At 45.0% G+C, this 14,489-nt stretch overlaps 1 protein-coding gene across 2 annotated transcripts in view; it reads right to left on the reverse strand.

Moving 5' to 3' along the window:
- The window catches only part of ECHS1 (enoyl-CoA hydratase, short chain 1), a 189,127-nt gene that overhangs the window by 11,571 nt on the left and 163,067 nt on the right, over positions 1–14,489 (reverse strand). For both annotated transcript variants that reach the window (XM_069753051.1, XM_069753050.1), the window contains one exon: positions 4,368–4,487. In XM_069753051.1, the coding sequence (XP_069609152.1) occupies positions 4,368–4,487 (120 nt within the window). The remainder of the gene's footprint in view (positions 1–4,367; positions 4,488–14,489) is intronic.

The following is a 14,489-nucleotide window of genomic DNA, read 5'->3' on the forward strand; positions in this document are numbered from 1 at the left end:
GTCCTATGGTCTGATGAAACCAAACTGGAACTGTTTGGTAGAAACACAACTTGTCGTGTTTGGAGGAAAAAGAATACTGAGTTGCATGCATCAAACACCATACCTACTGTAAAGCATGGTGGTGGAAACATCATGCTTTGGGGCTGTTTCTCTGCAAAGGGGCCAGGACGACTGATCCGGGTACATGAAAGAATGAATGGGGCCATGTATCGTGAGATTTTGAGTGCAAACCTCCTTCCATCAGCAAGGGCATTGAAGATGAAACGTGGCTGGGTCTTTCAACATGACAATGATCGAAAGCACACCGCCAGGGCAACGAAGGAGTGGCTTCGTAACAAGCATTTCAAGGTCCTGGAGTGGCCTAGCCAGTCTCCAGATCTCAACCCTATAGAAAACCTTTGGAGGGAGTTGAAAGTACGTGTTGCCAAGCGAAAAGCCAAAAACATCACTGCTCTAGAGGAGATCTGCATGGAGGAATGGGCCAACATACCAACAACAGTGTGTGGCCACCTTGTGAAGACTTACAGAAAACGTTTGACCTCTGTCATTGCCAACAAAGGCTATATTACAAAGTATTGAGATGAAATTTTGTTTCTGACCAAATACTTATTTTCCACCATAATATGCAAATAAAATGTAAAAAAAAACAGACAATGTGATTTTCTGGATTTTTTTTTCTCAGTTTGTCTCCCATAGTTGAGGTCTACCTATGATGTAAATTACAGACGCCTCTCATCTTTTTAAGTGGTGGAACTTGCGCTATTGCTGACTAAATACTTTTTTGCCCCACTGTATATATATATATATATATATATATATATATATATATATATATATATATATATATATATATATATAATCAGGATGCAGATATATTCACCAGGATGGTGGGCATATATACCAGGATGGGGGACATTGCTACATAATGAAGGGAGAGGGGGGCAATTCATAAGTCTTTCTAGAATTTAGAATGCTACAGGGGCCCATACATCTGACCAACTTGTGTGTGTGGGGACGGCAGGTCCAAATTTCACACTTCTGCAAAAACATATCATACATTCTCAGCAAGAACACAAGGTGGTACAGGTGACAGAATCTCACCTTTCTACGGTGCCTCCTGGGCTTCCACTACCAACTATCTCTGCCAGCAGCACCCTGCTTTGGGTGGGCTCCCACTGAGGTGATAATGTATTAGATGTGACCTGCAGTCCCATGTAACTCCACAGTTAATACAGTGATACTTATGTGAGTACTGATAGCAGTGATGGCTCCTCTGGATCACACTGCTGCTGGTTGTGCATGTACTGCTGTTTTGGGCTGGTGAGAGGAGTAAGGCAGGATCTATTGCTGATAATGACAGACTGCTACAAACCACAGATCATCATTTTTGCAGTTTTGTTTTGCACTAGGTCAACTGTAAATCACAAGTTGATCACATATTATGCGAACATCCTCACCTTGCACCTCAAATATCATAGATCTGAAACTTTGTGATGCTGCAATTGGCAATTTTCCATGTGTTCAATTTTCCTTGTGGGCAATTTTCCTGTGGGCATTTTTCAGGGAACCGGCGGGTGAGGGGGAGCGACAACTGTCACATACTCACCTGCTCCTGGTGCGGTCTCTGCATGTCCCATGGTCTCCAGCAGCTTCTTCCCCTATTCAGCGGTCACGTGGTACCGCTCATTAAAGTAGTGAATATGGACTCCACTCCCATAGGGGTGGAGCCGCATATTCATTACTGTAATGAGGGGTACCAGTGACCGCTGAACAGAGGAAGAAGCTTCCGCGCCCGGAGACGATCTGTCCGGGAGAAGCTGCCAGGGACCGCGCCGGGAGCAGGTGAGTATTTCATATTCACCTTTCCTCGTTCCACCGCCGCCCCGTCTTCAGTGTCCTCTGCAGTGACTGTTCAGGTCACAGGGCGCGATGACGTATTAGTGTGCGTGCCACCCTCTGCCTGAACAGTCACTGCGGAGAGACGGGACAATGAGGAGCAGCGACGAGAGGCGAGTATGTCATTTTTTTTTTTTTAGTGCAGCAGCATTACATGTGGCACATTGTTATATGGAGCATCTTATGGGGCTATAATGAATTGTATGGAGCATTATATGGGGCACATTGTTATATGGAGCATCTTCTGGGGCCATAATGAACTGTATGGAGCATTATATGTGGCACATTTTTATATGGAGCATCTTATGGGGCCATAATCCGCATTTGTGCAGCATTATATGAGCCAAATATCTGTATGGAGCATCTTATGGGGCCATAATTAACATTTGTGCAGCATTATATGGGGCATATTTTAATATGGGGCATATTTTAATATGGAGCATCTTATGGGGCCCATCATGAACTGTATGGAGCTTTATATTGGGCTCCTGATTCAATATTGATATTCAAAAACACTTAACCTACTGATGTCTCAATTAATTTTACTTTTATTGGTATCTATTTTTATTTTTGACATTTACCGCTAGCTGCTGCATTTTCCACCCTAGGCTTATACTCGAGTCAATAAGTGTCATGATCCAGTTCTGAGTTTATGTTCAGCTGTCGTATCTCTGGACTGGCCATTTGGGAGTTAATCCCCTCTGCCTCACTTTGAAGCTGGCTGAGCTATTTAAGTCCGCTGCAGCCTGTGGGCCAGTGTCAGCTATAGTTCATGCTGCACGGTTTGAGCACCTGACCTGGATACCTGTACTAGTGTTCCTTTTGCCTCTGACTGCCTGCACCCGTTTAGGACTTATTCTGACCTCTGGCTTGTACCCTGACTCCGTCTTACGTCTCATGTTTTGGTTACCACGTTCCCGGTAGGCTCTGACTACTTGTTTGCCCCCGACTATTCTCTGCTCGCCCCTTCTGTACCGCGCTGCTATCTCCGTGCATGACCTTGGCTTGTCTGATGTCCCTTTCATTACCTGTGACACCTGTGGTGTTGTTCAGTGTTGCTGCGCTGTGTGTACAACCTCTTTTCCTTAACCAGCACCAGGTGGAGGTTGCTCTATACTGCACTGCAGCAGCACATTACAATAAGTTTTCCCAGCTTTTTGTTGCAAAATTAGGGGTCTCTGCTTATACTGGGGTTGGCTTATATTCGAGTATATACGGTATATATACACACCCACACATTGGCAATATCGGGGGAAATGCAATATCAGGGGGGGGGGGAAGTGTAAAAATAAGTTCAAGTAAATACTGTCCTTTTTGTCTTTAAAGTTTCTGTTAGGGTATGTGCACACATTCAGGAATTTTATCGTTTTTTTCGCGATAAAAACGCATACATATGCATCCTATCATTTAGAATGCATTCCGCAATTTTTGTGCGCATGATGCATTTTTTTTCCGCGAAAAAAATGCATTGTGGTAAAAAAAGCAGCATGTTCATAAACTTTGCGGATTTTTTGCGCTTTTCCCGCTATTTAGTGCATTGGGAAAAAACGTGAAAAAAAAACGCGCAAAAAACGCATAAAAAACGCATGCGGATTTCTGGTACAAATGTCCGTTTTTTTTGTCAGGAAATTTCTGTAAGAAATCCTGAACGTGTGCACATAGCCTTAGTAGTAATGAGACCCGCTAAAGTAATTTTCAATTATGTTCCCCTTTTCATTGTGGTCGTTTTAAATTGTGGATATATAGTTGTGTGTCATTGAATTGAATAAACAAAAACGCAGTTTAAGCTAGCAGTGGCTTTTTCGTTACATATTTTTTAGGGTATGTGCACACGTTGCGGTTTTTACTGCGTTTTTGACGCTGCGGATCTGCAGCAGTTTTCCATGTAGTGTACGTATGGAAAACAAAAAACGCTGTGCACATGCTGCGGAAAAAAACGAGCGGAAACGCTGCAGTTTATTTTCCGCAGCATGTCAATTCTTTGTGCGGAATCCGCAGCGGTTTAACACCTGCTCCATATTAAAAAAAAAAAACACAGGTGTAGAATCCGCACAAAATCCTCAGAAAATCTGCGATAAATCCGCAGGAAAAACGCAGTGTTTTTGCCCTGCGGATTTATCAAAATCAGTGCAGAAAAATCCGCACACCAGTCCGCAAGCGTGTGCACATAGCCTTATTGTCTTCATTTATTTAAAAAAAAAAAAAAAAAGCTTTGGGTGACAGTTTAAAACTATATACTTATTAGTCTCAGTTACAGTAACTGCACTGTAGAGTTAATATGTGCCTGCTAGGTCTGAAGGATATTGGCACTTGGCCTGGGAGACAATGAGCATGTATCATGACTGTTTCAAGAACTTAAACAGTTATCAATTCAGACTTACTAAAGTGATAATTCCAATATTACAGTGTAATAACCATTTTTTCCATATTTATTCCACTTGAGATCAAAACTCCCCTATAAAACTTCTCACCTCCATTAACTGCTTCTTTTGCCATAGATACAACTAGTTTAGAATTGCTGGCTATTTTCTCTCCACAAGTGATGGCTTCATCCACAACCTTGTCCACTGGGTACACCCTGCTGATTAGTCCTGTAAAAAAAAGAACATTATAATCATTTTGTTGGTGCATCAGTATTTATCCCACGTGTCAAACTCTGGCCTGTGAGGAAAGCAGCCCTCCCACCCATGTCCTGCGGCCTGAAGAAGCTGAGTTAGAGTGTGTTTCCACAGTCAGGATTGCTGAGGTCACTGGCAGGTCACCTGCGTATTTGATGCGTTTTTTCATGGGGATTTGTGTGTGTTTTTGTAAGCTAAATAAAGATATACCAATTGTCCAACTTCTTCATTTACATACTCCATTGAAGAATAATGTTTACACACAGAGATAGATAAATGGCAGATAGATGATAGATATCGGATAGATAATAGATCTATCGTATCTATCTATTGTATTTACCATATCTATCTATTATCTATCTATAAATATTTATCTATCGATAGCCAGATAGATATATCGATAGATACGATAGATAATAGATATAGATAGATAATACCAAGCCCAATGTTTAGTAATAAATATAATAAAATGGTACATAAAGAGTTAGGCCAGGTTCACACATGCGAGAAACTCGGACGAGTCTCGTCTCAATACCCAGCACTGCCGACGGCACTCGGGAGCGGAGCGTGCTGTTGCATGTATTTCTGTGCAGCTGCACGCTCTGCTCCTGAGTTCCTCGCATGTGTGATACCGGCCTTAAATAAAGACACACACAAAATCTGCGTTAAGCCGGGGTCACACTTGCAAGAAACTCGCACGAGTCTCGCACCTCAATACCCGACACTGCTGCCGGCATGCGGGATCGGAGTGTGCGGCCGCATGTATTTCAATGTAGCTGAACGCTTTAGTCCCGAGTGCTGGCGGCAGTGACGGGTATTGAGGTGAGAGACTCATGTGAGTTTCTCGCAAGTGTGACCCCGGCCTTAAAAGCAATATGTTTAATTTTAAAAAAAATTGAAAAAAAAAAATGGCGTGGGCTCCTACGCAATTTCCTGCGCCAGAGAGGGAAAGCCAGCGACGGGCACAGATATTTTTAGCCTGGGAAGGGGTTATTACCCATGGATCTTCCCAGGCTATGAATATCAGCCTGCAGCTGTATATTTAGCCTTAACTGGCTATAAAAATTTATAGCCAGAAAGGCTACGCAGACAGCTGCGGGCTGATATTCATAGCCTAGAGAGGGGCCATGGATATTGCCCCCCAGCTACAAATACCAGCCCTCAGCCGCCCCAAAAATGGCGCATCTGTCAGATGCGCCAATTCCGGCACTTAGCCTCTCTCTTCCCACGCCTGAGTAGTGGTGGGATATGGGGTAATAAAGGGTTAATGTCACCTTTGTAAGTTGACATTAAGCCAGCTTAGTAATGGAGAGGCGTCAATAAGATACCTACCATTACTAATCCTATAGATGTTAAAGGGCTAATAAAACACACACGCATGCAGAATAAAGTATTTTAATGAAATAAAACACCACACAGTTTTGACCATATTTTTATCATACGCTCAATCCATGTGATGCCCTCGCCTCCTGGAAAAAAAGAAAAATAATAAACCAACAGTATACTCCCCGAGTCCGACGTAGTCCTAAAGTGTCCCATGACGAGTCCAGCTCTGCTACATCTGGATGCCTGACATCCAGATGTAGCAGAGATTGTAGATGATCGTTGGAGATAACTCTCCAGCAATCACCTACATTCTAGCACTCACGGTCAGCTGACCGTGAGAACCAGCCTAGTGTGACCAGAGATAACCCCCGGTCACTTGCACGGCAGTTCTCGCGGTAAGCTAAGTTATCGCGAGAACTTAGCTTACCGCGAGAAGTGCAGTGAACGCGGACTTCCGGCAGCAGGACAAGTAAGCCGGCATGTGAATTAGTAGACATGCGTAGTAAGCTGTGTTAACGCAGTTACTACGCATGTGACTAATCATTAGATGTAGTTATACCGCATCTAATGATTGTCTATGGTAAATTTACAACACGGCGAAGGAGAGTTGCTGCATTGTTAACAGACATGCTGCGTTCTGAAAAAACACGCCACATGACCGTTTACACAGGTCTGCCGCCTGCGTGTTTTAATGAATAGTGGAGACGGGATTTCATGAAATCCCCTCCACTATGCTGTAACATCTGGACGCTGTGTGTTTGACGCTGCGGCTCTACGCAGCGTCAAACACGCAGCGTTTCCCGACCGTGGAAACACCCTTAGAGACAAGCAAATGCTCTGTGCACAGTGAATGTAATGTTACTTGCCAGTACTTAAAGGGAACCTGTCACCCCCAAAATGGAAGTTGAGCTAAGCCCACCGGCATCAGGGGCTTATCTACAGCATTCTGGAAGCCCCCGATGTAACCTGAAAGATGAGAAAAAGAGGTTAGATTATACTCACCTAGGGGCGGTCCCATCTTCTTACGTGCGCAGGCGCCGGGAAAGGTCAGAGAGGCCCGGCGCCTGTGCACTGCAGTACTTTGCTCTGCCCTCAACAGGGCAGAGAAAGTACGCCTGCACCGGAGCGTGAAGACAAGAAGAGGATGCCATCCTATGAAGATGGGAGGCCCCGGATCGCGACGCCCATCGGACCGGGAACGCCCCTGGGTGAGTATAATCTAACCTCTTTTCTCATCTTTCAGGTTACGTTGGAGGCTTATCCTAAGGATTCCAGAATGCTGTAGATAAGCCCCTGATACCGGTGGGCTTAAGGTACCTTCACACATAACGATTTCGTTAACGATATCGTTGCTTTTTGTGACGTAGCAACGATATCGTTAACGAAATCGTTATGCGTGACAGCGATCAACGATCAGGCCCCTGCTGGGAGATCGTTGGTCGCTGGGAATGATCAGGACCTTTTTTTGGTCGCTGATCACCCGCTGTCATTGCTGGATCGGCGTGTGTGACGCCGATCCAGCAATGTGTTCACTGGTAACCAGTGTAAATATCGGGTTACTAAGCGCAGGGCCGCGCTTAGTAACCCGATGTTTAGCCTGGCTACCATTGTAAAAGTTAAACAAACCAAACAGTACATACTCACATTCCGGTGTCTGTCACGTCCCCAGCGTCAGCTTCCCTGCACTTACTGTCAGCACCGACCGGCCGTAAAGCAGATCACAGCGGTGACGTCACCGCTCTGGTCTGCTTTACGGCTGGCCGGCGCTGACACAGTGTGACAGCTCTCCAGCGACCACACAACGACCTAAACAGCGACGCTGCAGCGATCGGCATCGTTGTCTATATCGCTGCAGCGTCGCTAAATGTGACGGTACCTTTAGCTCAACTTCCATTTTAGAGGTGACAGGTTCCCTTTAATCAGACCACCCACTGCAATGTCCAGTCGTAGAAAAGAAATCCCTGCAGTTGACCAGACAAGAGATGCTTCTGTGTAACAATAGATAATACCTTTCTTCAGTACAAAGTTAATCCCTATGTGACCGCAGCTTGCCTCTGCTGGGAGGAAGGGCGGGAGAATTTTACTGCTCTATTGGGCTGAAGATTACAGCACTGTAGGTTTCATAACATTTTTATTCCATACCACTTGTGTTTTCCTTTGCTATCTAATCAGTTTTTATGAAGAGGTAAGCTATAGGCTGGACCACGGTGAGTCATTGGACGTGGTATATCTCGATTTTTCCAAAGCGTTTGATACAGTGACGCACAAGAGGTTGGTACACAAAATGAGAATGCTTGGTCTGGGGGAAAATGTGTGTAAATGGGTTAGTAACTGGCTTAGTGATAGAAAGCAGAGGGTGGTTATAAATGGTATAGTCTCTAACTGGGTCGCTGTGACCAGTGGGGTACCGCAGGGGTCGGTATTGGGACCTGTTCTCTTCAACATATTCATTAATGATCTGGTAGAAGGTTTACACAGTAAAATATTGATATTTGCAGATGATACAAAACTATGTAAAGCAGTTAATACAAGAGAAGATAGTATTCTGCTACAGATGGATCTGGATAAGTTGGAAACTTGGGCTGAAAGGTGGCAGATGAGGTTTAACAATGATAAATGTAAGGTTATACACATGGGAAGAAGGAATCAATATCACCATTACACACTGAATGGGAAACCACTGGGTAAATCTGACAGGGAGAAGGACTTGGGGATCCTAGTTAATGATAAACTTACCTGGAGCAGCCAGTGCCAGGCAGCAGCTGCCAAGGCAAACAGGATCATGGGGTGCATTAAAAGAGGTCTGGATACACATGATGAGAGCATTATACTGCCTCTGTACAAATCCCTAGTTAGACCACACATGGAGTACTGTGTCCAGTTTTGGGCACCGGTGCTCAGGAAGGATATAATGGAACTAGAGAGAGTACAAAGGAGGGCAACAAAATTCATAAAGGGGATGGGAGAACTACAATACCCAGATAGATTAGCGAAATTAGGATTATTTAGTCTAGAAAAAAGACGACTGAGGGGCGATCTAATAACCATGTATAAGTATATAAGGGGACAATACAAATATCTTGCTGAGGATCTGTTTATACCATGGAAGGTGACGGGCACAAGGGGGCATTCTTTGCGTCTGGAGGAGAGAAGGTTTTTCCACCAACATAGAAGAGGATTCTTTACTGTTAGGGCAGTGAGAATCTGGAATTGCTTGCCTGAGGAGGTGGTGATGGCGAACTCAGTCGAGGGGTTCAAGAGAGGCCTGGATGTCTTCCTGGAGCAGAACAATATTGTATCATACAATTATTAGGTTCTGTAGAAAGACATAGATCTGGGGATTTATTATGATGGAATATAGGCTGAACTGGATGGACAAATGTCTTTTTTCGGCCTTACTAACTATGTTACTATGTTACATTGAGGATTTTCATGTCAGCCTTGTTAAATTGCTAGTGTGCTCAAGTTTTACTTGTTTTCGTCAAGATTCACAATTTGCCATCTTTAAAATGCACCAGAGAGACACCCAGCATCACCCCTGCCTCCACCCTCCCTTCTCCTCTCTCCCATACACATGTTCTGAAGCAAAGCATACTACAGTAGGAATGAGGTCCTGCACAAAGTGCCTGAATCTAGTGCTATCCCCTGTGTGGTCACTCTCCCCTTCAGCAAAAAGTGAGTGTGGAGCTGTGTATCGGAAGGAGTAATGGCATTTCCCTGGTGTCATACCTGGGAGGCACCATTTCAGCCATACTGCAGTGCCACAGTCATCTTGAGAGTTATTAAAGTAGTTGTCCAGTTTAAAAAGACAAGTCTGCACTCACTCCATGCGACTGCAGACTTGTGAATCCTCCCAGAGCACACTAGCTGCTGTGAAGATTCTCCGCTGTCAGCGCCGGGAACAGCGGTACAGTGAATACAAGTATGCGATAACCAAACTCCTGGCCAGAACCCAACTAGACTGTTTCGGCCTAGTGCAATATACAAATATTGAGCATGCCAAAAACAGACTAGTCAGGTTCTGTCCAGGAGTTTACATAATGCATATTTTCAGTCACATGACCTCTGCTCCCAGCGCTGAGACTGCAGAATCCTGACAGTGCTAAGTGCATGTACTGGGAGGATTCACAAATCTGCAGTCACACATAGTTACTGCAGACTTGTCATTTTAGACCAGACAACACCTTAAACCCCTTCACAACATATGAACATATGATGTACTTACATTTGTTGATAAGGAAAAATGTCCTCAATTGTACACACTGTTTTAATAAATGTCAAGGATGGCTTGCGGTTTGTCCAAGTTTTTAATTTTGGCCCTCTGTGTATTTGAGTTTGACATCCCTTATATCGATTAAATTACTGTATAAATTTTATTTTCTCCAACTATAGAACACTGAACAAAGGTTTTTGCCATTTACTTTATTATTGCCATATACTTTTTTATTATTATTATCAGCCTATATTTTCTCCTATTAAACATTTTTTTCCCTTTCGCCACGACAGCACCCCACTGGAGAGAGGGATCCGCCCCGCAGGAACAGGAAACCTACCGAGAAATAAAAGGGGGCGGTCCGCCTCTCCTCCTTAGTTTGTTTCCTGTTCCTGTGGGAACATCCAGGAACGACAGGACTATACGTACCTGGGCTAGCATGCCGCCTGCGCGGTGTCCTTGAGAACGGCAGGGGCTGCAGCTCAGAAGCAGCGTCAGGGGAGTTCCGTTAGACGGCTCCCTCCTCGTCTGGTGGAGCGGGCAGACGGCCAGGTACGGGGAGGGCCGCCCGGCGTCTTCCCCTGCGTGCGGTGCGGCCAGGAGCCGGGTAAGGTGATCTCCATTGCGGTCCGGTGCTAAATCCCGGACCGCGCATGCGCCGACCGCCGTAATATTGGCTACCCCGGAACTGAAGGAGTCACTTCCGGGGCGCCTAGGCCGGATCTGGGGCGGGGGAGCCAGCGACGATCCGCGCATGCGCATTGCGCAGCGGGGAAAAAAAAAAGGCACACTATTTAAAACGCCAAGAAGCAATAATGCAGCGAAGCAGAGATGTCGTCCCCAGGTGCCATGGACCCCACAGCTGGAGATCCAGTGCCCCCCGCCAAAGATCACAAAGGATCCTCGGAGACCGCTCGTAAGAGTGACGGTTCCAGAACAGGATCTCGGCCTTCTGATCCGGTACTATTCGCTTCACTGGGTGAGTGTTAAAACTCTGCCTATTAAGCTGATGTTGTCTCCATATCTCTCTCTCTTTTCTCTCTCTCTCGCTACTTATTACGCCCAGTCTAAATAATGACAAAAGTCCAAGCATAAGGAATGTGCCTTGTGTAGCCAGCCCCTTCCGGACTCATACCCCCAAAAACTGTGCAAGGACTGTTTTAAGGAAACAACTCAGGGAGCGACAGTGTCCGTTACGGACTTACGGGCCATTATTAGGGAGGAGCTAAAAAATATGACCCAGGAAAAACCGCGTAAAGCTAAGTCCAAAACACCAACACTTATGTCAGACTCCGAAAGTGACCAGATGGTACTGTCAGAAGCCTCCCTATCATCATCATCAGAAATCGAGGGTCGTTCATGTTTCCCCTTAGACAGTGTGGACAACTTGGTAAAGTCAATCCGCAATACCATGGGGTGTGAGGAGGTAAAGGGTGCGCAAACCACGCAGGAAATTATGTTTGCGGGTTTGGCAGAAAGAAAGAGGAGATGTTTTCCGGTTATACCAGCGGTGAAAGCATTAATTAAAAGAGAGTGGGAGAAGCAGGATCAAAGAAGCTTTTTGCCCTCCGCGTCTAAACGTAAATATCCGTTTAGTGATGAGGAGCTTCTTACATGGACCAAAGTTCCTAAGGTCGATGCAGCCGTAGCTTCTACCTCCAAGCAATCCACTCTGCCTGTGGAGGATGCAGGACTTCTGGTCGATCCATTGGATCGTAAAGCTGAATCATCCCTTAAACGATCTTGGGAAGCGGCTACAGGAATCTTTAAACCTGCAGTAGCCAGCACCTGCGCTGCCCGGTCAATGATCATTTGGATTGATCAATTGTACCAGCAGATCGAAAATAAAATTTCTAGAGAGAAACTACGAGCGGCCATCCCCATAATACGAGGAGCAGCAGCTTTTATGGTGGACGCATCTGCCGACTCTCTTCGGTTAGCAGCAAGATCTGCAGGCCTTGTGAACAATGCAAGACGCGCACTTTGAATGAAAAGTTGGAAAGGGGACGCGCAGTCTAAATCTAAGATATGCGCAATCCCATGTGAGGGTGAGTACCTCTTTGGTAAAACCTTAGATGAGATACTCAAAAAGGCAAAGGACAGGAAGAAAGCTTTTCCTGATTCCTCTATTCCCTTTTACAGGAGAGCCTTTAAGAGGAGACCGTTTGGTAAAAGGAGGCAAACGGATAGGTCTACAACATGGACTGCTAAAGAGGACAGGCAAAGAGGCACCATGTTTAGAAGACCCAACCCCCCAAAAGACAATAAATTCTGAGGATATACCAGTAGGGGGCAGACTGAAGTTTTTTCGCCACCCAATGGGAAAAAGTAACATCTAGCTCGTGGGTTTTAAACATCATCCGAGATGGAATTAAACTACAATTCTCTCGTGTTCCCCACGAGTCATATATTATAACATCCCTCAGCTCGCCTGCACAACAACAGGCTCTAGAGCTGGAAATTCAAACCCTATTATCAAAGCGGGTTTTAGTCCAAGTCCCCGAGGGACAGGAAGGCAGTCCTCTACTCTCCCTTATTCCTGATTTCTAAACCCGACGGTTCTTTCAGGACCATCATAAACCTTAAAAAACTCAATTCATTTGTTGAAAACCATACATTTAAGATGGAATCCATTAGATCCACTATAAAACTCCTCTTTCCAAACTGTATGATGGGGGGCATTGATTTGAAAGATGCTTATTATCATCTCCCTATCCATGACAGATACCAAAGGTACCTCAGAGTAGCAGTGACAATCAACGGCGAGATTCATCATTTCCAGTATACAGCCATGCCCTTCGGTCTTTCAACAGCACCGAGGATCTTTACCAAGATAATGCTAGAGGTGATGGCCTACCTTTGCCAAAAATAAACCTTAATTGTTCCCTATCTGGATGACTTTGGTCATTGGAAATTCAGTTACTCAATGTGCTGATCGTTTGGCTCATGCAATTTCCTCTCTACAGGATCTAGGCTGGATAATCAATACCAACAAATCCAGACTCACTCCGCAATCCTGTCAGGCGTTCTTGGGGTTCCATCTAGACTCCGTATCTCAAAAGTGTCTCCTGCCTCAGGTAAAAATACTACTGATCAAACACAAAGTCCTAGCAGCAATAAACAATCCACGTATATCCCTAAGACAAGTTATGTCCTTACTAGGATCCCTTATCTCTTGTATACCTGCGGTAAAATGGGCTCAACATCATACCCGTACACTGCAACACCAGATTTTACAAGAAGATAGACGGTCACCTAAATGTAAAAATAACCTTATCTAGGGAAGTTTTAACTTCCTTAACGTGGTGGCTGAATTCAGACCATTTGATGAGTGGTGTTCCATGGATAATAACGCCATCTCATACCATAACCACTGACGCCAGTCCTCATGGATGGGGCGCTCATATGGGGAATGATTTTTGCCAAGGGTTATGGAACATGGAGGAAAGCTGCTACTCCTCTAATGTTAAAGAATTAAATGCAGTAAAATACGCCTTATGCCATTTTCTCCCACAGCTACGAGGGAAAGACGTCAGAATCCTTTCCGATAACACCACCACAGTGACGTATCTAAACAGGCAAGGAGGCACGCGATCAGAGACTCTGATGTCTTCTGCTACAGAAATCCTGAATCTAGCAGAAAGTCACCTAACATCCCTTACTGCACTGCACATAAGAGGGGAAAACAACCAGCAGGCAGACTTCTTAAGTCGACACACCTTGAAACAAGGAGAGTGGTGCCTAAACCAACAGATTTTTCAAGACATAGTATCCCTATGGGGTCGGCCTCAAGTAGATCTCGTCGCCACAAGAAAAAAACAAAAAAGTCCGGAAATTTGCCTCCCTATCTCTAGCGGATCATCCAGACATTCTGGACGCTCTCCAAGCCCCTTGGCAGTTCAGTCTAGCATATGCTTTTCCGCCGATCATACTACTACCCCAAGTCATTCGCAAAATCAGAACCGAAGGAGCGAGGGTGATACTAATAGCTCCATTCTGGCCGAAGAGGCCTTGGTTCTCGTGGCTGCAAACCATGTCGGTCTCAGATCCTTGGGTCCTCCCCTCAACACCCAATCTTCTCTTCCAGGGTCCCTTTTTCCACCCTCAAGTGGACAGTCTACATCTCACGGCCTGGAATTTGAGAGGCAGATGCTAAAATCAAGGGGGTTCTCGGAGGGATTGATAAACACACTCCTCCAGAGTAGAAAACCTTCCACTACAAAAATTTATACAAAAATATGGAAGAGATTCCTACAATTCCATACATCTTCAAACACGTCAGAAATTCCGATACAGTCTATCCTGGAATTTCTTCAAAAAGGGAGAGAACTAGGTTAAACTGCAAACACCTTAAAAGTCCATGTTTCAGCACTAGGAGCTCTCTATGGCCATAACGCGGGGTATAGATGGGTATCCCGATTTATTACAGCCTGCGA

This window comes from Ranitomeya imitator, chromosome 2 (genome assembly GCF_032444005.1).
Source record: "Ranitomeya imitator isolate aRanImi1 chromosome 2, aRanImi1.pri, whole genome shotgun sequence".
Lineage (NCBI taxonomy): Eukaryota > Metazoa > Chordata > Amphibia > Anura > Dendrobatidae > Ranitomeya > Ranitomeya imitator.